General features: G+C 41.8%; 2 protein-coding genes across 7 annotated transcripts; one reads left to right on the top strand and one right to left on the bottom strand.

The window, feature by feature from the left end:
• Window positions 1–263: 263 nt before the first annotated feature.
• Window positions 264–4,288, top strand: LOC124300341 (nuclear receptor subfamily 2 group E member 1). Its single transcript, XM_046754313.1, has 6 exons — window positions 264–391; window positions 460–600; window positions 679–774; window positions 3,104–3,340; window positions 3,427–3,735; window positions 3,843–4,288. The coding sequence occupies exons 1-6, from the start codon at window positions 388–390 to the stop codon at window positions 4,073–4,075; spliced, it is 1,020 nt and encodes a 339-aa protein (XP_046610269.1). The 5' UTR covers window positions 264–387; the 3' UTR covers window positions 4,076–4,288.
• Window positions 1,456–26,687, bottom strand: LOC124300340 (rho GTPase-activating protein conundrum). 6 transcript variants are annotated; one of them, XM_046754311.1, is made up of 12 exons: window positions 26,669–26,687; window positions 25,064–25,299; window positions 24,485–24,726; window positions 24,252–24,379; window positions 23,964–24,160; window positions 23,663–23,828; window positions 23,379–23,544; window positions 23,128–23,305; window positions 22,887–23,053; window positions 22,632–22,809; window positions 22,200–22,550; window positions 1,456–1,594 (listed from the first exon to the last, which is right to left on the bottom strand). In XM_046754311.1, exons 2-12 carry the CDS (start codon window positions 25,203–25,205, stop codon window positions 1,563–1,565), a joined length of 1,947 nt encoding a protein of 648 aa, XP_046610267.1. In that variant the 5' UTR covers window positions 25,206–25,299; window positions 26,669–26,687; the 3' UTR covers window positions 1,456–1,562. The 6 variants fall into 6 exon arrangements, with proteins under 6 accessions (XP_046610267.1, XP_046610264.1, XP_046610266.1 ...); XM_046754308.1 differs by having other exon boundaries at window positions 26,568–26,682; XM_046754310.1 differs by lacking the exon at window positions 26,669–26,687 and adding an exon at window positions 25,933–26,098.
• Window positions 26,688–27,552: the final 865 nt, after the last annotated feature.

The raw sequence follows: 27,552 nt of genomic DNA, 5'->3' as shown, positions 1-27,552 counted from the left end.
GAGTTTATCGTCAAATTACGAATTTACATGTATCAGAAAGGATCACGTTAGTTCTAACAGTGCGAAAAAAGAAGAGAGTCTAAAAATATGCGAGAACTTTTATAGAAAGAAAAAAAGAAAAACGTACAAAGACAAACGATCGGTCAGTCAGTTTGTCGTGAATGAGAACGAGGTGTTTCAGAACACGTCGTCAGCGACGACTGTCCAACGCCTCGACAACTCGGCTCCCATAGGCCGGTCGTCACGACGTCGAAGGGCCGGCTACTGCGCACTTACCGAACCGTAAATGCATCACCTTGGATCCCGACACCTCACTCGATCTATGATTGCCGATAAGCTCGCTCATCTACTCGTGGAGCGGTACGGAAGAATCATCGAGGAAGAAACATGGGTGAGTAGAAACGAGCTTAAGCTTTCAAGTTTTTTTTTTTTTTTTTTCTTACCCCAAACCGTTTCTAGGGAGAACGTTGCCGGCTCCAGTTTCCTGCAAAGTCTGCGGCGATCGTTCCTACGGCAAACATTACGGAGTTTACTGCTGCGACGGATGTTCCTGTTTTTTTAAAAGATCAGTGCGTCGCGGAGTGCTCTACACCTGCATAGGTGAGCGGGTTCTATCGATCGTAGATCAATCATCACCACGTCAATGATCAATGATAATTTCTCTCTTTTTTTTTTTAGCCGGAACCGGAAGCTGTGCGGTGGACAAAGCGAGGCGAAACTGGTGTCCGCATTGCCGTTTGAAGAAGTGCTTCACTGTCCGCATGAACATATCAGGTGAGTGCATTCGGTTACGAATTTTTTTTCTTATCCATTCCTGTTTATTGAAAGAAAATTTTAAACCTTCTCCGGTTATTCTAACTCGAGGTAGAGTATATCAGAATAGTTGAAGCGTGAAATAATTCGACTGCATTTATATCCGTGTACTTTACGTGTATACCGATTATGAGTTTGAGCGAAACGAGATGCAAACAGAGGCACAAGCCGCCGCGTGTCGCGACCGAGTGTTGGTCAACTAATTGACAGGCCTTTAACGCGGAGAATCACTGTCACGATGGGTGAACAAAAATACTGTACCAACTGCACGGTTAGCTAGGAAATTCGTGTGACGTTGTAACCATTCAATTGCTAGCGATGTATAGCGTTTTTTTTTTTTTTTTTTTTTTTTTTTTTTTTTGAGAGGGCGAGATGTTATCGAATTCCGTGAAATTGTTCAATCTCAGGTCAATCTTGAAGTATGATGGATGGGATTTTGTCCTTCATTGTTAATTGACTTATTCAGGTTTGAATTGGTCACTATTTGGGATGAAGATTATTATAATACGAAACGCAAAGATCCAATTTTGGTTCAACTTATTTTCACTTGATTGCCATTAGTGTAATGCGACGATAGATTTCAAGTCTAGGAGCATACTTATCGAGAGAAGGATTGTTCAAGGATTTTTCACGAAGAGACATTTCAATTTATTGACATATAAACTTATATACATATTGGGGAAACATTTCACTTGTTTTTCAAAGCTGCTGTAGCCGATCTCTCGGAGCACTTCTAAAAAACGCGTGTATCACTGAGCAAGATATTTCTGGACTAGATCACCTGAAATGAAAAATCAAAAAATATTTAGTTATTATAAATTATTATCTGGCCTATGATCGAAGGAATAAAAAAATATTAATTTTTAACAAAACGGCGACTTCTCAAAACAAAAAGAAAATAAAACGATTTTTCATAAAAATTTTTGCCTCGATGTGTTTATAAAATGGAAAATATTTATCGGCGAGAAAAAATCTTTGATTAAGGAATGAAAGCTTTATTCATAAAGCTTGCGTAAATTTTTGAGAACGATCGGTTCAGCACTTTCCGAGAAATCTTGCTCATCGTCTTTGTAATCATAGTTTTGAGAAAAACGCTTTCAAAGTTCAAATGCACTTTCAAACGCTCCTCTGCGTCTTTGCAAATCTGCGCGTAACTTCAAGAATATTTGTCGTATCGACATGAAATTTTTCGCGGATATACTTGATTATATGTACATTACGAAGATGAAATTAAAGAAAAAAAAAATCGATTTTAAGAGTTCGCTTTCACACACCGAGGCCGTTATTACGAACTTGGCGTGCGGGCAAACATGATCGCAGAAGCGAACCGTCGTCTATGACGTGTAAAATAACAAATTACTCCACACAGACACTTCGATCAGTAAATGCGGAAACGGGTGCTCGATTATAACTAATGCAGAGGGTGGTGGGTGGCTTAATCCTGGGTGTAAGCGTCCCCGTGTGTGAGTTAACCGCTGGCTTATTGTCCTTACCGCCGGACATTCGCCGAAGCCATCGGGGTTCACGACTAGGGGCGCAAAAGTGGAGTATAACAAAGCACTGACAGCTCAGAGCGTAACGCGTTATAACGACAATCAAATCACTCCGTGGACTTGGCTCGCCCTCTTTTCCACGGTCAAGGGTCGCCCACACCGCGTTTAAGGAGGCGTGAATCGGGTGAACTGCAGGATGGAGATCGGCATCGTGAACTGGAAATGTCGATAAATCGAAGAAGGATGAATATTTGTGAACGCCTGCGATTTCGCTGTCGAACGGAAGCGAAAAATGAGCTGCGGACAGTGTCAACCTGGCTTTGAGAATTCGGGTATCGATTCGAAACCCGGTGTGGAAGCCGCTTTATAGAGCTTGCCTCGCGTGTTTAACCCCGGGGATGATATATCACTCGACGAAGTTCGCTGTCGTTAATAATTGAGAGACTGACCATTTGAATGTAAGAAACAGGTGGAGTTTGTGTAACTAGATTCTCGCTTCGAGGCGTCGGCTGTTGTTGTTCTTACAGAATATAGGCTTCGATACGGGGGTGAAGTGGGTAGGTGAGAAATGTCGAGGGTTTAACTACTCGGTAATTACGCTCTTCGTCACCCAGATTTCCATGGATTTTAGAATCATTCCACCACTTTTTTGAGCTCCTCCAATTTGTACTTCACTCCAATCATCGGTCTGATCAGTGATCACGAGCCCAAAATCCAATTCAACGCAATTTCGACTAGGGATAAAAATCATTCAACCGCGATCTGATCGTGGTATTAAAAGAATTTAAACCATTCAGCGGTTCAAGAAGAGCGAGGTCCACGACGTAGATTGAGGATGCCTTCGTCCCGGACTCCGGCATCCGGACCATCCTCGAGTTCATCTGGGAGCGCCTTTTCCGAAGTAAGCAGCTTGGAACCATCGGTTTTGATTATCCCTAAACTAGTCTATGAAACGGCAACGAATTCGACGGTGAATCGGTTGCTTCTGCCGCCCATGAACTACCCTGCGCAATTTGGAAGGACGATAATTCCAGGTAGGTAAAAGTCTCTGACGTAGAATTAATAACAACTTGAAACATACTCGTTCTCATGCTGTTGTGAAATGAAAATTTTTCTCCAGGCGAAATGATCCAGTACGAAGTATCGGCACAGATTCTTCTCGCCGCTGTTAGATGCGCCAGGCAGCACCGCGACTTTTCATCCTTAGCAAGGGCCGAGCAAAATTCGGTTCTCCAGCGAGCATGGCCCCTGCTTTTTGCCCTGAGGGCCGCCATTTGGCCCTTGGACATCGCTGCTCTTCAGGGCCACGCTTCGATCCTGGGTCGAACTGCGGTTACGTCTTTGTCGAAGGCCAGAGTTGCAATAATCGAGGCAAGGGTGGACCACGTCGAGCTTTCAGTCTTGGAGACCTTCGCGCTGTGTCGACCTGGTGAGAGCTTGTTTCAAGTTTTTTACTTGTTTTATTCTCTTCTATTTGTCGGTGGCGATGAAATACCGTCATTTATTTTCGTTACTCAACCTAATTCGCGTTTTCAGAACTAACGGAGACCAACGACGGTCGGATGCTCATGACAAAAGCACGAGACGCGGCGGTCGATGGACTTGTGAGACATCTGGGACCGCAGAGTCATTCCGGTACGAGGATTGCTAGGATAATGCTCCTCCTGCCAAGCCTCAGTGCGTGCTGCGCCTGCGATCTTGCGAATAGCCTCTTCGCTCCGATAATCGGCGACGCGGCTCTGAATCAAGTGATTGCTTCTATCCAGTAAGCTGCTCGATGGAAAAACTTGGTCCGAGGGGATCGATGAAGTCGGTGAAATACTGATGTGGGTGAAATTGCAGAATGCTGACAAAGTGCGGTCGTGAGAAAAGTGTCATTTTGGTATATCAGTTTTAGATAGAAATGCATCATGTGGATTGATTTTGCTGTGTACGACAGTAATGTCGATAATTGTTAAAACACCAATGACAGTGATAGCAGAACTTATATTATTAATAAACGTATATCATCGATGACTGTTCTTTTATTCTGTTGTACGATACATTGAAAACACTGCAGAAGGTGCTTGTGAACTCGGAACGACGACAAGACGCGGAGTCATGACATTCAATCTCAAAATTAGAGCGCACAAGTAAAGTACGTGAGACTGACCTCGTTCGATTTGTCGTGGGATTTTCGGAAATCGGATAGCATGTTGTAATCTGTTGTATCGATGCCATATTAACGTGATTTTGAGAGATAGATCGATTAGGCGCAGTGCCGATAGGCTGCAATCAATGGATCGAAAGTTACAGCTAAAAAACGAAAACCTGTTTTTCGACATTTTTCAGCTGGTGCTTTTTCCTTCGTAATTTCTCTCCTGTTGATTCCACGCTCTTTTCGCTGTGTTTTCTGAATTCCTGGCGGTCCGATGAGTCGGGAAAGGATTTTTAGCGAGAATTTTCGCGATTTTGAAAAGTGCCGGAATAAATACTTTCACGCACTATGCCTACGTAATTTTGCGTCAGGAATCGATTGGGCGCAGTCCCAATACGCTGCGATCACCGCATCAAAAGTTACAGCCAAAAAACCAGAACCTGAATTTTCGACATTTTTCAGCAGGTGCTTTTCCGCTCACCATTTCTCTCCTGTTGGTCCTACGCTCTTTTCGCTGCGATTTCTGAGTTCCTGAGGGTCCAACTGGTCGGATAAGGATCGTTTAAATCGAATCTGAGACCAAAAGTTTTTTGCCAAAAAAAAAAGTAAGGCTAACCCCTTTCCATTTTTGGCGAAAATTTTCGCGATTTTGAAAAGTGCCGGAATCAATTAATTGTAGCACTGATCGACTGTAATTTTGCGAGGGAAATCGATTGGGCGCAGTCCCAATACGCTGCGATCAACGCATCAGAAGTTACAGCCAAAAAACCAGAACCTGAATTTTCGACATTTTTCAGCAGGTGCTTTTTCGCTCGCCATTTCTCGCCTGTTGGTCCTACGCTCTTTTCGCTGCAATTTCTGAGTTCCTGAGGGTCCAATTGGTCGGATAAGGATCGTTTAAATCGAATCTGAGACCAAAAGTTTTATGCCAAAAAAAAAAGTAAGGCTAACCCCTTTTCATTTTTGGCGAAAATTTTCGCGATTTTGAAAAGTGCCGGAATCAATCAATTGTAGCACTGATCGGACGTGATTTTGCGAGAGAAATCGATCGGGCGCAGTCCCATTACGCTGCGATCAACGCATCAAAAGTTGCAGCCAAAAAACCAGAACCTGAATTTTCGACATTTTTCAGCATTTTTTTTTTTGCTCGCCATTTCTCTCCTGTTGGTCCTACGCTCTTTTCGCTGCGATTTCTGAGTTCCCGAGGGTCCAATTGGTCGGATAAGGATCGTTCGAATCGAATCTGAGACCAAAAGTTTTTTGCCAAAAAAAAAAGTAAGGCTAACCCCTTTCCATTTTTGGCGATAATTTTCGCGATTTTGAAAAGTGCTGGAATCAATGAATTGTAGCACTGATCGGACGTAATTTTGCGAGAGAAATCGATTGGGCGCAGTCACAATACGCTGCGATCAACGCATCAAAAGTTGCAGCCAAAAAACCAGAACCTGAATTTTCGACATTTTTCAGCATTTTTTTTTTTCGCTCGCCATTTCTCTCCTGTTGGTCCTACGCTCTTTTCGCTGCTATTTCTGAGTTCCTGAGGGTCCAATTGTTCGGAGAAGGATCGTTTGAATCAAATCTGAGACCAAAAGTTTTTTGCCAAAAAAAAAAGTAAGGCTAACCCCTTTCCATTTTTGGCGATAATTTTCGCGATTTTGAAAAGTGCTGGAATCAATGTATTGTAGCACTGATCGGACGTAATTTTGCGAGAGAAATCGATTGGGCGCAGTCCCAATACGCTGCGATCAACGCATCAAAAGTTACAGCCAAAAAACCAGAACCTTAATCTATGACATTCTTCAGCAGGTGCTTTTTCGCTCGTCATTTCTCTTCTGTTGGTCCTACGCTCTTTTCGCTGCAATTTCTGAGTTCCTGAGGGTCCAATTGGTCGGATAAGGATCGTTTAAATCGAATCTGAGACCAAAAGTTTTATGCCAAAAAAAAAAAGTAAGGCTAGCCCCTTTCCATTTTTGGCGATAATTTTCGCGATTTTGAAAAGTGCCGGAATCAATTAATTGTAGCACTGATCGACTGTAATTTTGCGAGGGAAATCGATTGGGCGCAGTCCCAATACGCTGCGATTAACGCATCAAAAGTTACAGCCAAAAAACCAGAACCTGAATTTTCGACATTTTTCAGCATTTTTTTTTTCGCTCGCCATTTCTCTCCTGTTGGTCCTACGCTCTTTTCGCTGCGATTTCTGAGTTCCTGAGGGTCCAATTGGTCGGATAAGGATCGTTCAAATCGAATCTGAGACCAAAAGTTTTTTGGCAAAAAAAAAAGGAAGGCTAACCCCTTTCCATTTTTGGCGATAATTTTCGCGATTTTGAAAAGTGCTGGAATCAATTAATTGTAGCACTGATCGGGCGTAATTTTGCGAGTGAAATCGATTGGGCGCAGTCCCAATACGCTGCGATCAACGCATCAAAAGTTACAGCCAAAAAACCAGAACCTGAATTTTCGACATTTTTCAGCAGGTGCTTTTTCGCTCGCCATTTCGCTCCTGTTGGTCCTACGCTCTTTTCGCTGCAATTTCTGAGTTCCTGAGGGTCCAATCGATCGGATAAGGATCGTTTAAATCGAATCTGAGACCAAAAGTTTTTTGCCAAAAAAAAAGTAAGGCTCACCCCTTTCCATTTTTGGCCAAAATTTTCGCGATTTTGAAAAGTGCTGGAATCAATCAATTGTAGCACTGATCGGACGTGATTTTGCGAGAGAAATCGATCGGGCGCAGTCCCATTACGCTGCGATCAACGCATCAAAAGTTGCAGCCAAAAAACCAGACCCTGAATTTTCGACATTTTTCAGCATTTTTTTTTTCGCTCGCCATTTCTCTCCTGTTGGTCCTACGCTCTTTTCGCTGCGATTTCTGAGTTCCTGAGGGTCTAATTGGTCGGATAAGGATCGTTCGAATCGAATCTGAGACCAAAAGTTTTTTGCCAAAAAAAAAAGTAAGGCTAACCCCTTTCCATTTTTGGCGATAATTTTCGCGATTTTGAAAAGTGCTGGAATCAATGGATTGTAGCACTGATCGGACGTAATGTTGCGAGAGAAATCGATTGGGCGCAGTCCCAATACGCTGCGATCAACGCATCAAAAGTTACAGCCAAAAAACCAGAACCTTAATTTATGACATTCTTCAGCAGGTGCTTTTTCGCTCGCCATTTCGCTCCTGTTGGTCCTACGCTCTTTTCGCTGCAATTTCTGAGTTCCTGAGGGTCCAATTGGTCGGAGAAGGATCGTTTGAATCGAATCTGAGACCAAAAGTTTTTTGCCAAAAAAAAAAGTAAGGCTAACCCCTTTCCATTTTTGGCGATAATTTTCGCGATTTTGAAAAGTGCTGGAATCAATTAATTGTAGCACTGATCGGGCGTAATTTTGCGAGTGAAATCGATTGGGCGCAGTCCCAATACGCTGCGATCAACGCATCAAAAGTTACAGCCAAAAAACCAGAACCTGAATTTTCGACATTTTTCAGCAGGTGCTTTTTCGCTCGCCATTTCGCTCCTGTTGGTCCTACGCTCTTTTCGCTGCAATTTCTGAGTTCCTGAGGGTCCAATCGATCGGATAAGGATCGTTTAAATCGAATCTGAGACCAAAAGTTTTTTGCCAAAAAAAAAGTAAGGCTCACCCCTTTCCATTTTTGGCCAAAATTTTCGCGATTTTGAAAAGTGCTGGAATCAATCAATTGTAGCACTGATCGGACGTGATTTTGCGAGAGAAATCGATCGGGCGCAGTCCCATTACGCTGCGATCAACGCATCAAAAGTTGCAGCCAAAAAACCAGACCCTGAATTTTCGACATTTTTCAGCATTTTTTTTTTCGCTCGCCATTTCTCTCCTGTTGGTCCTACGCTCTTTTCGCTGCGATTTCTGAGTTCCTGAGGGTCTAATTGGTCGGATAAGGATCGTTCGAATCGAATCTGAGACCAAAAGTTTTTTGCCAAAAAAAAAAGTAAGGCTAACCCCTTTCCATTTTTGGCGATAATTTTCGCGATTTTGAAAAGTGCTGGAATCAATGGATTGTAGCACTGATCGGACGTAATGTTGCGAGAGAAATCGATTGGGCGCAGTCCCAATACGCTGCGATCAACGCATCAAAAGTTACAGCCAAAAAACCAGAACCTTAATTTATGACATTCTTCAGCAGGTGCTTTTTCGCTCGCCATTTCTCTTCTGTTGGTCCTACGCTCTTTTCGCTGCGATTTCTGAGTTCCTGAGGGTCTAATTGGTCGGATAAGGATCGTTTAAATCCAATCTGAGACCAAAAGTTTTTTGCCAGAAAAAAAAGTAAGGCTAACCCCTTTCCATTTTTGGCGAAAATTTTCGCGATTTGGAAAAGTGCCGGAATCAATTAATTGTAGCACTGATCGGACGTAATTTTGCGAGTGAAATCGATTGGGCGCAGTCCCAATACGCTGCGATCAACGCATCAAAAGTTACAGCCAAAAAACCAGAACCTGAATTTTCGACATTTTTCAGCAGGTACTTTTTCGCTCGCCATTTCGCTCCTGTTGGTCCTACGCTCTTTTCGCTGCGATTTCTGAGTTCCTGAGGGTCTAATTGGTCGGATAAGGATCGTTCAAATCGAATCTGAGACCAAAAGTTTTTTGCCAAAAAAAAAAGTAAGGCTAACCCCTTTCCATTTTTGGCGATAATTTTCGCGATTTTGAAAAGTGCTGGAATCAATGAATTGTAGCACTGATCGGACGTAATTTTGCGAGGGAAATCGATTGGGCGCAGTCCCAATACGCTGCGATCAACGCATCAAAAGTTACAGCCAAAAAACCAGAACCTTAATTTATGACATTCTTCAGCAGGTGCTTTTTCGCTCGTCATTTCTCTTCTGTTGGTCCTACGCTCTTTTCGCTGCGATTTCTGAGTTCCTGAGGGTCCAATCGGTCGGATAAGGATCGTTTAAATCGAATCTGAGACCAAAAGTTTTTTGGCAAAAAAAAAAGTAAGGCTAACCCCTTTCCATTTTTGGCGAAAATTTTCGCGATTTTGAAAAGTGCCGGAATCAATTAATTGTAGCACTGATCGACTGTAATTTTGCGAGGGAAATCGATTGGGCGCAGTCCCAATACGCTGCGATCAACGCATCAAAAGTTACAGCCAAAAAACCAGAACCTGAATTTTCGACATTTTTCAGCAGGTGCTTTTTCGCTCGCCATTTCGCTCCTGTTGGTCCTACGCTCTTTTCGCTGCAATTTCTGAGTTCCTGAGGGTCCAATCGATCGGATAAGGATCGTTTAAATCGAATCTGAGACCAAAAGTTTTTTGCCAAAAAAAAAGTAAGGCTCACCCCTTTCCATTTTTGGCGAAAATTTTCGCGATTTTGAAAAGTGCCGGAATCAATTAATTGTAGCACTGATCGACTGTAATTTTGCGAGGGAAATCGATTGGGCGCAGTCCCAATACGCTGCGATCAACGCATCAAAAGTTACAGCCAAAAAACCAGAACCTGAATTTTCGACATTTTTCAGCAGGTGCTTTTTCGCTCGCCATTTCGCTCCTGTTGGTCCTACGCTCTTTTCGCTGCAATTTCTGAGTTCCTGAGGGTCCAATCGATCGGATAAGGATCGTTTAAATCGAATCTGAGACCAAAAGTTTTTTGCCAAAAAAAAAGTAAGGCTCACCCCTTTCCATTTTTGGCCAAAATTTTCGCGATTTTGAAAAGTGCTGGAGTCAATGAATTGTAGCACTGATCGGACGTAATTTTGCGAGAGAAATCGATTGAACGCAGTCCCAATACGCTGCGATCAACGCATCAGAAGTTACAGCCAAAAAACCAGAACCTGAATTTTCGACATTTTTCAGCAGGTGCTTTTTCGCTCGCCATTTCTCGCCTGTTGGTCCTACGCTCTTTTCGCTGCAATTTCTGAGTTCCTGAGGGTCCAATTGGTCGGATAAGGATCGTTTAAATCGAATCTGAGACCAAAAGTTTTATGCCAAAAAAAAAAAGTAAGGCTAACCCCTTTCCATTTTTGGCGAAAATTTTCGCGATTTTGAAAAGTGCCGGAATCAATCAATTGTAGCACTGATCGGACGTGATTTTGCGAGAGAAATCGATCGGGCGCAGTCCCATTACGCTGCGATCAACGCATCAAAAGTTGCAGCCTAAAAACCAGAACCTGAATTTTCGACATTTTTCAGCATTTTTTTTTTCGCTCGCCATTTCTCTCCTGTTGGTCCTACGCTCTTTTTGCTGCGATTTCTGAGTTCCTGAGGGTCTAATTGGTCGGATAAGGATCGTTCGAATCGAATCTGAGACCAAAAGTTTTTCGCCAAAAAAAAAAGTAAGGCTAACCCCTTTCCATTTTTGGCGATAATTTTCGCGATTTTGAAAAGTGCTGGAATCAATGAATTGTAGCACTGATCGGACGTAATTTTGCGAGAGAAATCGATTGGGCGCAGTCACAATACGCTGCGATCAACGCATCACAAGTTGCAGCCAAAAAACCAGAACCTGAATTTTCGACATTTTTCAGCATTTTTTTTTTTCGCTCGCCATTTCTCTCCTGTTGGTCCTACGCTCTTTTCGCTGCTATTTCTGAGTTCCTGAGGGTCCAATTGGTCGGAGAAGGATCGTTTGAATCGAATCTGAGACCAAAAGTTTTTTGCCAAAAAAAAAAGTAAGGCTAACCCCTTTCCATTTTTGGCGATAATTTTCGCGATTTTGAAAAGTGCTGGAATCAATGTATTGTAGCACTGATCGGACGTAATTTTGCGAGAGAAATCGATTGGGCGCAGTCCCAATACGCTGCGATCAACGCATCAAAAGTTACAGCCAAAAAACCAGAACCTTAATTTATGACATTCTTCAGCAGGTGCTTTTTCGCTCGCCATTTCGCTCCTGTTGGTCCTACGCTCTTTTCGCTGCAATTTCTGAGTTCCTGAGGGTCCAATTGGTCGGAGAAGGATCGTTTGAATCGAATCTGAGACCAAAAGTTTTTTGCCAAAAAAAAAAGTAAGGCTAACCCCTTTCCATTTTTGGCGATAATTTTCGCGATTTTGAAAAGTGCTGGAATCAATTAATTGTAGCACTGATCGGGCGTAATTTTGCGAGTGAAATCGATTGGGCGCAGTCCCAATACGCTGCGATCAACGCATCAAAAGTTACAGCCAAAAAACCAGAACCTGAATTTTCGACATTTTTCAGCAGGTGCTTTTTCGCTCGCCATTTCGCTCCTGTTGGTCCTACGCTCTTTTCGCTGCAATTTCTGAGTTCCTGAGGGTCCAATCGATCGGATAAGGATCGTTTAAATCGAATCTGAGACCAAAAGTTTTTTGCCAAAAAAAAAGTAAGGCTCACCCCTTTCCATTTTTGGCCAAAATTTTCGCGATTTTGAAAAGTGCTGGAATCAATCAATTGTAGCACTGATCGGACGTGATTTTGCGAGAGAAATCGATCGGGCGCAGTCCCATTACGCTGCGATCAACGCATCAAAAGTTGCAGCCAAAAAACCAGACCCTGAATTTTCGACATTTTTCAGCATTTTTTTTTTCGCTCGCCATTTCTCTCCTGTTGGTCCTACGCTCTTTTCGCTGCGATTTCTGAGTTCCTGAGGGTCTAATTGGTCGGATAAGGATCGTTCGAATCGAATCTGAGACCAAAAGTTTTTTGCCAAAAAAAAAAGTAAGGCTAACCCCTTTCCATTTTTGGCGATAATTTTCGCGATTTTGAAAAGTGCTGGAATCAATGGATTGTAGCACTGATCGGACGTAATGTTGCGAGAGAAATCGATTGGGCGCAGTCCCAATACGCTGCGATCAACGCATCAAAAGTTACAGCCAAAAAACCAGAACCTTAATTTATGACATTCTTCAGCAGGTGCTTTTTCGCTCGCCATTTCTCTTCTGTTGGTCCTACGCTCTTTTCGCTGCGATTTCTGAGTTCCTGAGGGTCTAATTGGTCGGATAAGGATCGTTTAAATCCAATCTGAGACCAAAAGTTTTTTGCCAGAAAAAAAAGTAAGGCTAACCCCTTTCCATTTTTGGCGAAAATTTTCGCGATTTGGAAAAGTGCCGGAATCAATTAATTGTAGCACTGATCGGACGTAATTTTGCGAGTGAAATCGATTGGGCGCAGTCCCAATACGCTGCGATCAACGCATCAAAAGTTACAGCCAAAAAACCAGAACCTGAATTTTCGACATTTTTCAGCAGGTACTTTTTCGCTCGCCATTTCGCTCCTGTTGGTCCTACGCTCTTTTCGCTGCGATTTCTGAGTTCCTGAGGGTCTAATTGGTCGGATAAGGATCGTTCAAATCGAATCTGAGACCAAAAGTTTTTTGCCAAAAAAAAAAGTAAGGCTAACCCCTTTCCATTTTTGGCGATAATTTTCGCGATTTTGAAAAGTGCTGGAATCAATGAATTGTAGCACTGATCGGACGTAATTTTGCGAGGGAAATCGATTGGGCGCAGTCCCAATACGCTGCGATCAACGCATCAAAAGTTACAGCCAAAAAACCAGAACCTTAATTTATGACATTCTTCAGCAGGTGCTTTTTCGCTCGTCATTTCTCTTCTGTTGGTCCTACGCTCTTTTCGCTGCGATTTCTGAGTTCCTGAGGGTCCAATCGGTCGGATAAGGATCGTTTAAATCGAATCTGAGACCAAAAGTTTTTTGGCAAAAAAAAAAGTAAGGCTAACCCCTTTCCATTTTTGGCGAAAATTTTCGCGATTTTGAAAAGTGCCGGAATCAATTAATTGTAGCACTGATCGACTGTAATTTTGCGAGGGAAATCGATTGGGTGCAGTCCCAATACGCTGCGATCAACGCATCAAAAGTTACAGCCAAAAAACCAGAACCTGAATTTTCGACATTTTTCAGCAGGTGCTTTTTCGCTCGCCATTTCGCTCCTGTTGGTCCTACGCTCTTTTCGCTGCAATTTCTGAGTTCCTGAGGGTCCAATCGATCGGATAAGGATCGTTTAAATCGAATCTGAGACCAAAAGTTTTTTGCCAAAAAAAAAGTAAGGCTCACCCCTTTCCATTTTTGGCGAAAATTTTCGCGATTTTGAAAAGTGCCGGAATCAATTAATTGTAGCACTGATCGACTGTAATTTTGCGAGGGAAATCGATTGGGCGCAGTCCCAATACGCTGCGATCAACGCATCAAAAGTTACAGCCAAAAAACCAGAACCTGAATTTTCGACATTTTTCAGCAGGTGCTTTTTCGCTCGCCATTTCGCTCCTGTTGGTCCTACGCTCTTTTCGCTGCAATTTCTGAGTTCCTGAGGGTCCAATCGATCGGATAAGGATCGTTTAAATCGAATCTGAGACCAAAAGTTTTTTGCCAAAAAAAAAGTAAGGCTCACCCCTTTCCATTTTTGGCCAAAATTTTCGCGATTTTGAAAAGTGCTGGAGTCAATGAATTGTAGCACTGATCGGACGTAATTTTGCGAGAGAAATCGATTGAACGCAGTCCCAATACGCTGCGATCAACGCATCAGAAGTTACAGCCAAAAAACCAGAACCTGAATTTTCGACATTTTTCAGCAGGTGCTTTTTCGCTCGCCATTTCTCGCCTGTTGGTCCTACGCTCTTTTCGCTGCAATTTCTGAGTTCCTGAGGGTCCAATTGGTCGGATAAGGATCGTTTAAATCGAATCTGAGACCAAAAGTTTTATGCCAAAAAAAAAAAGTAAGGCTAACCCCTTTCCATTTTTGGCGAAAATTTTCGCGATTTTGAAAAGTGCCGGAATCAATCAATTGTAGCACTGATCGGACGTGATTTTGCGAGAGAAATCGATCGGGCGCAGTCCCATTACGCTGCGATCAACGCATCAAAAGTTGCAGCCTAAAAACCAGAACCTGAATTTTCGACATTTTTCAGCATTTTTTTTTTCGCTCGCCATTTCTCTCCTGTTGGTCCTACGCTCTTTTTGCTGCGATTTCTGAGTTCCTGAGGGTCTAATTGGTCGGATAAGGATCGTTCGAATCGAATCTGAGACCAAAAGTTTTTCGCCAAAAAAAAAAGTAAGGCTAACCCCTTTCCATTTTTGGCGATAATTTTCGCGATTTTGAAAAGTGCTGGAATCAATGAATTGTAGCACTGATCGGACGTAATTTTGCGAGAGAAATCGATTGGGCGCAGTCACAATACGCTGCGATCAACGCATCAAAAGTTGCAGCCAAAAAACCAGAACCTGAATTTTCGACATTTTTCAGCATTTTTTTTTTTCGCTCGCCATTTCTCTCCTGTTGGTCCTACGCTCTTTTCGCTGCTATTTCTGAGTTCCTGAGGGTCCAATTGGTCGGAGAAGGATCGTTTGAATCGAATCTGAGACCAAAAGTTTTTTGCCAAAAAAAAAAGTAAGGCTAACCCCTTTCCATTTTTGGCGATAATTTTCGCGATTTTGAAAAGTGCTGGAATCAATGTATTGTAGCACTGATCGGACGTAATTTTGCGAGAGAAATCGATTGGGCGCAGTCCCAATACGCTGCGATCAACGCATCAAAAGTTACAGCCAAAAAACCAGAACCTTAATTTATGACATTCTTCAGCAGGTGCTTTTTCGCTCGTCATTTCTCTTCTGTTGGTCCTACGCTCTTTTCGCTGCAATTTCTGAGTTCCTGAGGGTCCAATTGGTCGGATAAGGATCGTTTAAATCGAATCTGAGACCAAAAGTTTTATGCCAAAAAAAAAAAGTGAGGCTAACCCCTTTCCATTTTTGGCGAAAATTTTCGCGATTTTGAAAAGTGCCGGAATCAATCAATTGTAGCACTGATCGGACGTGATTTTGCGAGAGAAATCGATCGGGCGCAGTCCCAATACGCTGCGATCAACGCATCAAAAGTTGCAGCCAAAAAACCAGAACCTGAATTTTCGACATTTTTCAGCATTTTTTTTTTCGCTCGCCATTTCTCTCCTGTTGGTCCTACGCTCTTTTCGCTGCGATTTCTGAGTTCCTGAGGGTCCAATTGGTCGAATAAGGATCGTTTAAATCGAATCTGAGACCAAAAGTTTTTTGGCAAAAAAAAAAGTAAGGCTAACCCCTTTCCATTTTTGGCGAAAATTTTCGCGATTTTGAAAAGTGCTGGAATCAATTAATTGTAGCACTGGTCGGACGTAATTTTGCGAGAGAAGTCGATTGGGCGCAGTACCAATACGCTGCGATCAACGCATCAAAAGTTGCAGCCAAAAAACCAGAACCTGAATTTTCGACATTTTTCAGCATTTTTTTTTTCGCTCGCCATTCCTCTCCTGTTGGTCCTACGCTCTTTTCGCTGCGATTTCTGAGTTCCTGAGGGTCCAATTGGTCGGATAAGGATCGTTCAAATCGAATCTGAGACCAAAAGTTTTTTGGCAAAAAAAAAAGTAAGGCTAACCCCTTTCCATTTTTGGCGATAATTTTCGCGATTTTGAAAAGTGCTGGAATCAATGAATTGTAGCACTGATCGGACGTAATTTTGCGAGGGAAGTCTATTGGGCGCAGTCCCAATACGCTGCGATCAACGCATCAAAAGTTGCAGCTGAAAAACTAGAACCTGAATTTTCGACATTTTTCAGCAGGTGCTTTTTCGCTCGCCATTTCTCTCCTGTTGGTCCTACGCTCTTTCCGCTGCTATTTCTGAGTTCCTGAGGGTCCAATTGGTCGGAGAAGGATCGTTTGAATCGAATCTGAGACCAAAAGTTTTTTGGCAAAAAAAAAAGTAAGGCTGACCCCTTTCCATTTTTGGCGAAAATTTTCGCGATTTTGAAAAGTGCCGGAATCAATTAATTGTAGCACCGATCGGACGTAATTTTGCGAGAGAAATCGATTGGGCGCAGTCCCAGTACGCTGCGATCAACGCATCAAAAGTTACAGCCAAAAAACCAGAACCTGAATTTTCGACATTTTTCAGCAGGTGCTTTTTCGCTCGCCATTTCTCGCCTGTTGGTCCTACGCTCTTTTCGCTGCAATTTCCGAGTTCCTGAGGGTCCAATTGGTCGGATAAGGATCGTTTAAATCGAATCTGAGACCAAAAGTTTTATGCCAAAAAAAAAAAGTAAGGCTAACCCCTTTCCATTTTTGGCGAAAATTTTCGCGATTTTGAAAAGTGCCGGAATCAATCAATTGTAGCACTGATCGGACGTGATTTTGCGAGAGAAATCGATCGGGCGCAGTCCCAATACGCTGCGATCAACGCATCAAAAGTTGCAGCCAAAAAACCAGAACCTGAATTTTCGACATTTTTCAGCATTTTTTTTTTCGCTCGCCATTTCACTCCTGTTCGTCCTACGCTCCTTTCGCTGCGATTTCTGAGTTCCTGAGGGTCCAATTGGTCGGATAAGGATCGTTCAAATCGAATCTGAGACCAAAAGTTTTTTGGCAAAAAAAAAAGTAAGGCTAACCCCTTTCCATTTTTGGCGATAATTTTCGCGATTTTGAAAAGTGCTGGAATCAATGAATTGTAGCACTGATCGGACGTAATTTTGCGAGAGAAGTCGATTGGGCGCAGTCCCAATACGCTGCGATCAACGCATCAAAAGTTGCAGCTAAAAAACTAGAACCTGAATTTTCGACATTTTTCAGCAGGTGCTTTTTCGCTCGCCATTTCTCTCCTGTTGGTCCTACGCTCTTTTCGCTGCTATTTCTGAGTTCCTGAGGGTCCAATTGGTCGGAGAAGGATCGTTTGAATCGAATCTGAGACCAAAAGTTTTTTGGCAAAAAAAAAAGTAAGGCTGACCCCTTTCCATTTTTGGCGAAAATTTTCGCGATTTTGAAAAGTGCCGGAATCAATTAATTGTAGCACCGATCGGACGTAATTTTGCGAGAGAAATCGATTGGGTGCAGTCCCAGTACGCTGCGATCAACGCATCAAAAGTTACAGCCAAAAAACCAGAACCTGAATTTTCGACATTTTTCAGCAGGTGCTTTTTCGCTCGCCATTTCTCGACTGTTGGTCCTACGCTCTTTTCGCTGCGATTTCTGAGTTCCTGAGGGTCCAATTGGTCGGATAAGGATCGTTCAAATCGAATCTGAGACCAAAAGTTTTTTGGCAAAAAAAAAAGTAAGGCTAACCCCTTTCCATTTTTGGCGATAATTTTCGCGATTTTGAAAAGTGCTGGAATCAATGAATTGTAGCACTGATCGGACGTAATTTTGCGAGAGAAGTCGATTGGGCGCAGTCCCAATACGCTGCGATCAACGCATCAAAAGTTGCAGCTAAAAAACTAGAACCTGAATTTTTGACATTTTTCAGCAGGTGCTTTTTCGCTCGCCATTTCTCTCCTGTTGGTCCTACGCTCTTTTCGCTGCTATTTCTGAGTTCCTGAGGGTCCAATTGGTCGGATAAGGATCGTTTAAATCGAACCTGAGACCAAAAGTTTTATGCCAAAAAAAAAAGTAAGGCTAACCCCTTTCCATGTTTGGCGAAAATTTTCGCGATTTTGAAAAGTGCCGGAATCAATCAATAGTAGCACTGATCGGACGTGATTTTGCGAGAGAAATCGATCGGGCGCAGTCCCAATACGCTGCGATCAACGCATCAAAAGTTGCAGCCAAAAAACCAGAACCTGAATTTTCGACATTTTTCAGCATTTTTTTTTTCGCTCGCCATTTCACTCCTGTTCGTCCTACGCTCTTTTCGCTGCGATTTCTGAGTTCCTGAGGGTCCAATTGGTCGGATAAGGATCGTTCAAATCGAATCTGAGACCAAAAGTTTTTTGGCAAAAAAAAAAGTAAGGCTAACCCCTTTCCATTTTTGGCGATAATTTTCGCGATTTTGAAAAGTGCTGGAATCAATGAATTGTAGCACTGATCGGACGTAATTTTGCGAGAGAAGTCGATTGGGCGCAGTCCCAATACGCTGCGATCAACGCATCAAAAGTTGCAGCTAAAAAACTAGAACCTGAATTTTCGACATTTTTCAGCAGGTGCTTTTTCGCTCGCCATTTCTCTCCTGTTGGTCCTACGCTCTTTTCGCTGCTATTTCTGAGTTCCTGAGGGTCCAATTGGTCGGAGAAGGATCGTTTGAATCGAATCTGAGACCAAAAGTTTTTTGGCAAAAAAAAAAGTAAGGCTGACCCCTTTCCATTTTTGGCGAAAATTTTCGCGATTTTGAAAAGTGCCGGAATCAATTAATTGTAGCACCGATCGGACGTAATTTTGCGAGAGAAATCGATTGGGTGCAGTCCCAGTACGCTGCGATCAACGCATCAAAAGTTACAGCCAAAAAACCAGAACCTGAATTTTCGACATTTTTCAGCAGGTGCTTTTTCGCTCGCCATTTCTCGACTGTTGGTCCTACGCTCTTTTCGCTGCGATTTCTGAGTTCCTGAGGGTCCAATTGGTCGGATAAGGATCGTTCAAATCGAATCTGAGACCAAAAGTTTTTTGGCAAAAAAAAAAGTAAGGCTAACCCCTTTCCATTTTTGGCGAAAATTTTCGCGATTTTGAAAAGTGCCGGAATCAATTAATTGTAGCACCGATCGGACGTAATTTTGCGAGAGAAGTCGATTGGGCGCAGTACCAATACGCTGCGATCAACGCATCAAAAGTTGCAGCCAAAAAACCAGAACCTGAATTTTCGACATTTTTCAGCATTTTTTTTTTCGCTCGCCATTTCTCTCCTGTTGGTCCTACGCTCTTTTCGCTGCGATTTCTGAGTTCCTGAGGGTCCAATTGGTCGGATAAGGATCGTTTAAATCGAACCTGAGACCAAAAGTTTTATGCCAAAAAAAAAAGTAAGGCTAACCCCTTTCCATTTTTGGCGAAAATTTTCGCGATTTTGAAAAGTGCCGGAATCAATCAATAGTAGCACTGATCGGACGTGATTTTGCGAGAGAAATCGATCGGGCGCAGTCCCAATACGCTGCGATCAACGCATCAAAAGTTGCAGCCAAAAAACCAGAACCTGAATTTTCGACATTTTTCAGCATTTTTTTTTTCGCTCGCCATTTCTCTCCTGTTGGTCCTACGCTCTTTTCGCTGCGATTTCTGAGTTCCTGAGGGTCCAATTGGTCGGATAAGGATCGTTTAAATCGAATCTGAGACCAAAAGTTTTTTGCCAAAAAAAAAAGTAAGGCTAACCCCTTTCCATTTTTGGCGAAAATTGTCGCGATTTTGAAAAGTGCTGGAATCAATTAATTGTAGCACTGATCGGACGTAATTTTGCGAGAGAAATCGATTGGGCGCTGTCCCAATACGCTGCGATCAACGCATCAAAAGTTACAGCCAAAAAACCAGAACCTTAATTTATGACATTTTTCAGCAGGTGCTTTTTCGCTCGCCATTTCTCTCCTGTTGGTCCTACGCTCTTTTCGCTGCGATTTCTGAGTTCCCGAGGGTCCAATTGGTCGGATAAGGATCGTTTCAATTGAATCTGAGACCAAAAGTTTTTTGCCAAAAAAAAAAGTAAGGCTAACCCCTTTCCATTTTTGGCGAAAATTTTCGCGATTCCGAAAAGTGCTGGAATCAATTAATTGTAGCACTGGTCGGACGTAATTTTGCGAGAGAAATCGATCGGGCGCAGTCCCAATACGCTGCGATCAACGCATCAAAACTTACAGCCGAAAAACGAGAACCTGTGTTTCACTGCTGCTGCTGATTCCACGCTCTTTTCGCTGTGTTTTCTGAGTTTCTGGTGGTCCAAATAGTCAGGAAAGAACCATACAAATCGAATTTGAGAACAAAAATATCCAGACATCAAAATCGTAAGACAGCAAGGGTAACACTTCTAGATTTTCCGAGTTGAAAGTTGAACAGTTTTAAGGAATACTAGGATTTCTTCTCTCTTGCACGACGAGCACATTGTTATACTCGTCGGACAGAATCGATGCATCAGAATCTCAACTTGATAAAACTCAGGATAGGATGGTTACACGAAGCAAATGCACAAGTATTTTCTTTGGCACTTTATTAGTATAGGGTGTATGTATAATATTTAACGAATGCGTGTATTTACAGATCCTTACAATAATATGGCGCATATCAAGTCACAATGAGATAATAATGTGGGGTAAGTACGGAGAGTCCAACAATCATGCCTACTTGAAAACATACTTTCATAAGAAGGTACCTAAAAGGGAAGAAATCAAACATTTTCATTATAGTCATAATGATAAATGTCACCATAACTAATACGAAATTCAAGCAGTCCAACCGGTCAGAAAATGGTTTCCTGTTCATTGAAACGGTATAGTACAGTAGTTATTCAGAGCAAGCCTGCTGCAATTGTATGATGGTAAAGCGATTTACGATTCAGACGATACGCCTTCTTTTCGTCTACTCATAAAGTAAACGTATTCATTTTCTTAATCATTCTAGTATCCCTGTCCAACCGGATCGTGTACAATTCTCGTGGAATTTCGATAGTTATATGACTGTACAATTACAATTGTACGAATAAATAAAACTACTCAAATATTATTACGTGACTGTATATAAACCTTATACAACAATTTTGTAGTGTTACTATCTAGTAACATAAACATCGATCTCATTCACGCTCAATTCTTACACGTAGGGGAAAGAAACCGCATGATGGAATAAGGGAAACCAATAATATTGATCGAAAAAATTAATAAAAATCTGACAGAACCAATTAGAAATAGAAAACCGGAAAAATTAAAAAGATAATAATCTGCCAATATTAATCTGTATTATGAAACTTCTGCGATCGGATTATACAAGAATACGATTGGTAACGAAAGCGACTCTAACACATACGGGAGAATATTATTTCGTGCTACGCGAAAAGATGAATTGAGCAATAGCCAGAAACAGTATTTTGTCTTTGTGTATACGTTTATGTAATATACATAATAGTAAAGTGATAAAATAATAAATATTAACAACATAAAATCATAGAAATTTATAGCACGCGTAAATATGTAACTGAGAATAATTAAGTACTAGGTTTTATGATCTACATTAATTGCAAATTATCGAGTATAAATTTTGAAACAAATATCGGTAATTCCCAATAAACGCCAGTTTACAGTTCCAATCAGTCTGTGACAAATACAGGAGAAGCAACAAAATAAATAAATGAGAATAACGAAAACTATTTATCCTCCAACAATTTTCAATATAAATATTTAATGTTATCAAGATCCCGACAAAAGAACAAAAACTATAAATAGTATGAAATAATGATAACGATTAATGATCTTACAACTATTCTTCCTTATACAACTCAGCATAAAAGATCTGTAAGTTACTTTTTATTTTCGTTATGATATAATTGTAAATTACGATATTCTACTGGCTGGTCAAAATATACAACATATTGTACATATATCTTTGCGATTTTCGAAAAGTTCCCAAGATTTGATCAGTCAGTTTGCGATTTTAGCATAAACAGTGAAAAACCTCTCTTGAAATTTATTTTGAAGGTTAAAACAATATTATCAGGGGTTCTGCAATATCTCTATGCTAACCTCGTTAGTCGTTTTATTGTAGAAAACATACGAAAAACTATGATAAAAATAATGTTAAACAAAGAAAAAAAAATTGCATCATCTTTCGCATGAACTGAATGCATCCTTAATGATTTATTTCATCATTGATATAGGTACGTATACGATTACCGGTTACGTGCTACAACGGGATAGGCCGTGAATGCCGTGAAAACACATGGTAACGATTATTCTAATTTTAGGCACCAAAGTGAATAAAACAAAGGAGTAAATAATCAAACAAAAAGTAAAATACTTGAAAAATATTCTACAACCAATCTCCTAGTCTAACGTTTGAAACTCATCATATCGACGACTTGACGGACACGTACCTGAGATTTAGTAGTACTTCTTTTTATACTTACGGTACCGTTCCTCTTCGGTTTGTCTACGGAGTTGATTAATCAGATCGTTAGGAACGTACCACAGGTTATCAACATTGTTTAGAAGAGCTTCTGTCACTTGACAGCATACAGCGGCCATGTTAACTTGGGCTGTTAGGTCGGACTGATCCCTCGGATATATATAACGAGGCGGGAACAGAGACGGGGCGACAATCATCGCCACATTGTGAATTGACATTTTGTTTGAGCCTTGATTGTGAATGACCAGCTTAAGGAAATTCAGCAGTGCCTTTAAAGTGCAACGATGCTCGACCGGTAGAAGAAGTACCAAAAGATTCAGCGAATACGACAGTTCGCCAGGAGTTTTCACTCCTAAAACACAAAACGGTAAAAACATGATTAAATAACATTATCGCACCCTAAATCGCACCTATCGTAATTTCAGGTACCAACCGTGACTCTGATAATAAGCATCTATAAGTTCAACAGTGAGAAGAGGCTGCGGTAAATCTCTGAGTAATTTTTTCAGCACCGCCGAAAGATCATGGCACGGTGTGCGTCGCAGTAATTTATCGATCTCCTTAGATTTCGAATAGAAGTCAGTCTCCAACTCCGCGCAAAGCGCTTCAACCTAGAAACGATAGACGAGTTGTTACCAATCGTTACTATTCGATTTCAAACCCCTGAGTACTTCGACGTTGTTCGTACTTTTTGCTTGTGTCCCCCGACGCGGAGGATACCCTCTTCCCGAACTCCTCGTTTAGACAGCTCGTGTAAGAGCTTCTGAAAGATCAACGGAACGTTGCTCTCGTCGGCGGTCAATTGGCTGTCTCTGAGCAGGAGAGTGGACAAAGATACTCCGAATAAATTTCCTGCTGAAAGAAATTTGATAAAACCACTCGAACTTGAACTCAAAACAATTTCTTTCATAATTATGTAAACCACTTACCTTTACTCCTGCGTTTATTGGGCTTTCTCTTGGTTAAGGGAACATTGTACTTATCGAAAACGGCAGTGAGCTCAAGCCACAGAAGCGACCTAAGTCTGGTCAGGTCTCGCTGAGACAGTAACTCCACTCCATACTTCGGGTATCCGTCATCAACCGCAAGCACCTCCGAACCCCAGACCTGAAGAGCCAAAAAACGTTTACATTCAAACGATTTTCGGCTCGATTGTTGCTCTGAGATCAGTTTCTCTCACCTGGGACTTTGCTTCGTTGGTTCTGCACATTTCCTCGAAACTCAGGTGCCCGTGGGACGCGGTTCGGTTCAACGGATGCGTGATCAAATTCTCGTCCCCAGATCTGCTCAACCCATACAAACTACTATGACTCCGCGTCACAGTCGCATGACCTCCGGAGCTTCTCCTGGTTTTGGAAGAAAAAAAAAAAAAATGATTAGTGACTTGTGTAAATTTTCACTAAATTTTTAACAGTATCGCACATTCTGTGAGTTTCGTTTCAACAAATCATCACATGGCAATACCTCAGAGTAGCGTGTTCCTTAGCTGCTGAAAGCTTCCCTGCAGGCTCTACATCAAGGTGAGCAGTATTTGCGACTTCACTCGGATCGCTACCGCTTCTTCTCTGTATCGTTGGTCTCGAAAGATGAATAGTGCCGAGACGTTGGTAGGCAGTGAGTTCTATTCCCTCTGCATAAAAAAGATTTTCTACTCAAGTGAAATGTTCATCTTGATTTCGAAGTTTATATTACAAACCGCAGTGAAACAGGCAGTCTTTTTTATTAAACGATTCTTGCAAAATATGTGTAACAAATGTAAACCTACCCGAATTTCCGGCAACGTCTCCTTTCTGCGACCAGTTCCCAGCTCTTCTGAATATTTCCTGAATAGGAATAGGAGCCGGAGCTGGATGTGGTGTCTGATTTGAAATGGACGTTGGAGCACTAGGTAATCGACGCACAGCTTCTTTTTCCTCAGTCAAAGGGCGGTGGAATATTGATACAAAACTCGGCACATTTTCGCTGAAAGTAAAACAAAAATGCAGATGTTTATGCGTATAAATTGTGGCGAGTGAACTTAAAAGACGTCAGATATTTTATTCACTCAGCTTACCTGCTCTGATGAACGTCGACTGTAACTCTAGGCGGTGACGGCGGCAAAGCAGTCTCCAATGTTTCCCCAAGTACTGAATCCAGGGAATCTGGTGTCGCACTGCGAGACCTGGTGCCCGTGCTTGAAACCTGAGGTTAATTGTACGGATCAAAGTAAAAGCTATGAAGGCTTTTCAGTAACTCATTTCTGGATTGATTATTTCAGTATTTTTTCAATTAGGCCTGGAATCACACCTCGACATCTTTGAAAACGTCTCTAATATCCGGTTTCCGAACTCGCTGTTTTTGATTGAATCGTTGCTTGACCGTGTGGTTCAGAGATCTGACACGACGTCGAACCGCTTCAGCCTGAGCCCTGGACAAAGGACGAAGAACTGCGCCGAGTTGTTCAGGTTGAATCTCCCTCCCAGCTTTCCACGGCTCAGTTAATTCCCCAAGTCCAGCGGCTCGCAACCATTCAGCCTCCTCTTCCCCATCTTGAGACAAATTGAAAAATAAATAACGAACAACAGAAGAATATCAAACGGCCGATTATAATTGTATAGAAACAATATTTTTTTTCTTCCTTTTATATCATATCCATTTTTTTTTCTCATCAACATTGCCAAGGTCTCCTCAGCATTTGCTGACTATTCACTTTGCTAAATGGAGCATTGTCAATGAAATACACCTCAACTAGATCAAATAACAAGAGTCAGCACGGTGAAGTTATAATGACTCAGACACGGCCTTGCCTCGGGCTACAAGGTACATGACTAATATTGTCTATAACTATATTATAATTCATATTGATATTCCAAACATGATTCTTACCGTCGTAACTACGAGGTCCGTATTCCTCGTCCAGATAATCATCCAGTACTTTGGTTTCCTCGATCATTTTTTTATACTCGTCCCAGTACTCCTGCAGGTTGGCGGTACCCCCGCCATAGGTCGCTCCGTGTGCTCTATCCATCTCGGTGCAATTGGAGTCTGCAACTGTCTACGAGCATCAATGTTGCATCAATGAATGTCCGCATCCAGGCTTGTTTCCAACTTATATAAAATTCCTGAAAATAGGATTAAAAATGTCAGTACTACAGCGAATTTAGTTTTCCTAGTAGACAATTAGAGACTATCTTTCTATCCGGATTGTAATCATTGTATTATTGCTAGATTAGATAAGTAACTTGGCTGAGGATGAAATTCTGAAAGAGTCATTGGTTCTGTAGTTCCCGTAACAAGATGTCTTAAAAACATTACTGCGAAAGAATCGAAAACAGCATAAGATATGTTATAATAACAATAATATTACGACATTACGGTAACGATAATAGAACGAAACCAACCTAACCTCAGCGTATGACAGATCCCGGAGGGAGTGGAGGAAAATAGCCGATGGTTTAAAGTGAGGTTATCTGATCATCGCGAGGTCTCATCGAGCGGTATAACGAGCCTAATTACGGAACGTCGAGGCCCGTTATTCGCTGCAGGCGCGAACAATAGGGGGAATGACGGCAGAGGTGTTTTATCGGGGTAAATAAGGAAAGCAATGACGACTCGAGGTGTCGATCACAGGAATCCGGGCCCGTGCATGAACGCGAATGCGAATACGTGGGCAGACAGGCGGGAAGGCGAAAGACGAGGGGAGGCAAGCGGCACACCCAGCCTGCGGTGTAAATAATAGAAATTTATTTGACTACTTATCGCGGAGAAATTAATGCCAGGCAGACGACCGAGGCAGTTGGGCTCCGTTTCCTCGGTTTCTCCTCCCACTCGTCACCGCGTCTCTCTGATAGCGTGTCGGAATTTTACGGCAGACTATCCAATCTCTCGGACGAGGTTGAAGGTAGTAACGTTACTTTAACGATCTACATTTAGGAAAAATCATTACTTCGATCCTTAGGTTTGTGCGGAATTCAGCTAGTTAATATTCGTAACAAAGAAAACATGTTTCATATTTCGTTAAGCAAATTCCTTGGAAGACGTTCTAAAATTGTACAGCGACGATTTTTTCCATCGTGTTGCGTTGTGTAAACGTTACTAACTTCAGCCTTGTGCTCTCGGCGACCTGCGACGCGCGTTACGTGCGTATACAATTTAATATACATACGTGTATCGTGCATACGTCGTTGTTATTTATTTACTCACGCATAATAATATAATAACCGCGCGCGCGCGCGCATATGCATGATTGTTTTCTCTTTTCCTTAGCTTCGCTGGCTTCGCTCTTTACTCTTCTGTTCACCAGTTAATTTTTATATTTTTCTATTACAGATAGACAAGAAACATCGCGGTATAATTCATTGAGCTCGCATCGCCCGCCCGCCAAATTTACCTGCCATGCGATTTTTAATTAACTTCACTTTGTTGACATCCAGTCACCTGTTGCTCACTCACGTTCCCACACGTATTAACGCAGCCGGATACTTCACTTACCAACTCTTTCAAATGGCACCTGACTCCTCGGGCACCTGCGCCACTCCGATATTCTTTCTCAAATGTGACATTCAGTGCCATCTTGCGATTGTTTTTCAATTCTTCTCCGATCCCTCCGGAAAGACGTTTTCGTATCGCCGATATAGTAGATCTATATCTGACACGAAACACGTTTTTGGAACTAATTTTCAACATAATTCAGAAAGCTTGGATGCTAAAACCTTACCGTAAAACATTATTTGTCATCTGTTGATCCATTTCTACCGCAGGGCAGAATAAGGATTTACTCGATCGGATAGGTTTTAAGCGATACTGTTCATTCGGAAGATCTGTGCTGAAGCATTATATAAAAATCAGTTTGAATTGGGTCAAATTAATGTCGAATTTTAATATGCTGCATATGATGCATCGTCTCATCATCAAATGCTTTTGCAAAAATCGTTCTCTAAATTTCAAATGAAAATTAAAAATTCTAGCCTGGTATCAACCTGTGTCATGTCGTCGAAATTCAAATCAAGCTTGTGAATGGCGAAAATGGAAACGAATATTCTCAGATACCTAATTTCGAAAACATTGATTGAATGCAAACTCATAGTAGACCATTTGCGCGGCCATTACAGTTCTGAATGGAACAGCTCGTTTAGTTTCTTGTGACGAATTTCTACATTTGTCAAATAAATATATGCTACCTTCACTTGTGTACCTGCTTCAAACTTCAGACCCACAAATATGGCCAAGAATATTGTCACACTATTTCGATTGAAATTTTAAATGCTTTCATTACTCGGAGTGGATACTACGAGTCACAGTTATGTGATAGGTAAAATGATTATCAGAAGCTTTGATTTGTTTGCAGAAATTTGAAAACATTCCAGTGAGTTATC

This window comes from Neodiprion virginianus, chromosome 3 (genome assembly GCF_021901495.1).
Source record: "Neodiprion virginianus isolate iyNeoVirg1 chromosome 3, iyNeoVirg1.1, whole genome shotgun sequence".
NCBI lineage: Eukaryota > Metazoa > Arthropoda > Insecta > Hymenoptera > Diprionidae > Neodiprion > Neodiprion virginianus.
Note: the sequence above shows the minus strand (reverse complement) of the source record. Positions and strands in the feature narration are given on the sequence as shown.

Coding starts and splice junctions, on each gene's coding strand:
- LOC124300341 (XM_046754313.1), top strand. Junction 601..678: donor AGTGCTCTACACCTGCATAG/GTGAGCGGGTTC, acceptor TTTTTTTTTTAG/CCGGAACCGGAAGCTGTGCG. Junction 3,736..3,842: donor CTTCGCGCTGTGTCGACCTG/GTGAGAGCTTGT, acceptor TCGCGTTTTCAG/AACTAACGGAGACCAACGAC.
- LOC124300340 (XM_046754311.1), bottom strand. CDS start 25,205: ATGGATAGAGCACACGGAGCGACCTATGGCGGGGGTACCGCCAACCTG. Junction 24,727..25,063: donor CGGACCTCGTAGTTACGACG/GTAAGAATCATG, acceptor ATTTGTCTCAAG/ATGGGGAAGAGGAGGCTGAA. Junction 23,306..23,378: donor CCAACGAAGCAAAGTCCCAG/GTGAGAGAAACT, acceptor TTGGCTCTTCAG/GTCTGGGGTTCGGAGGTGCT.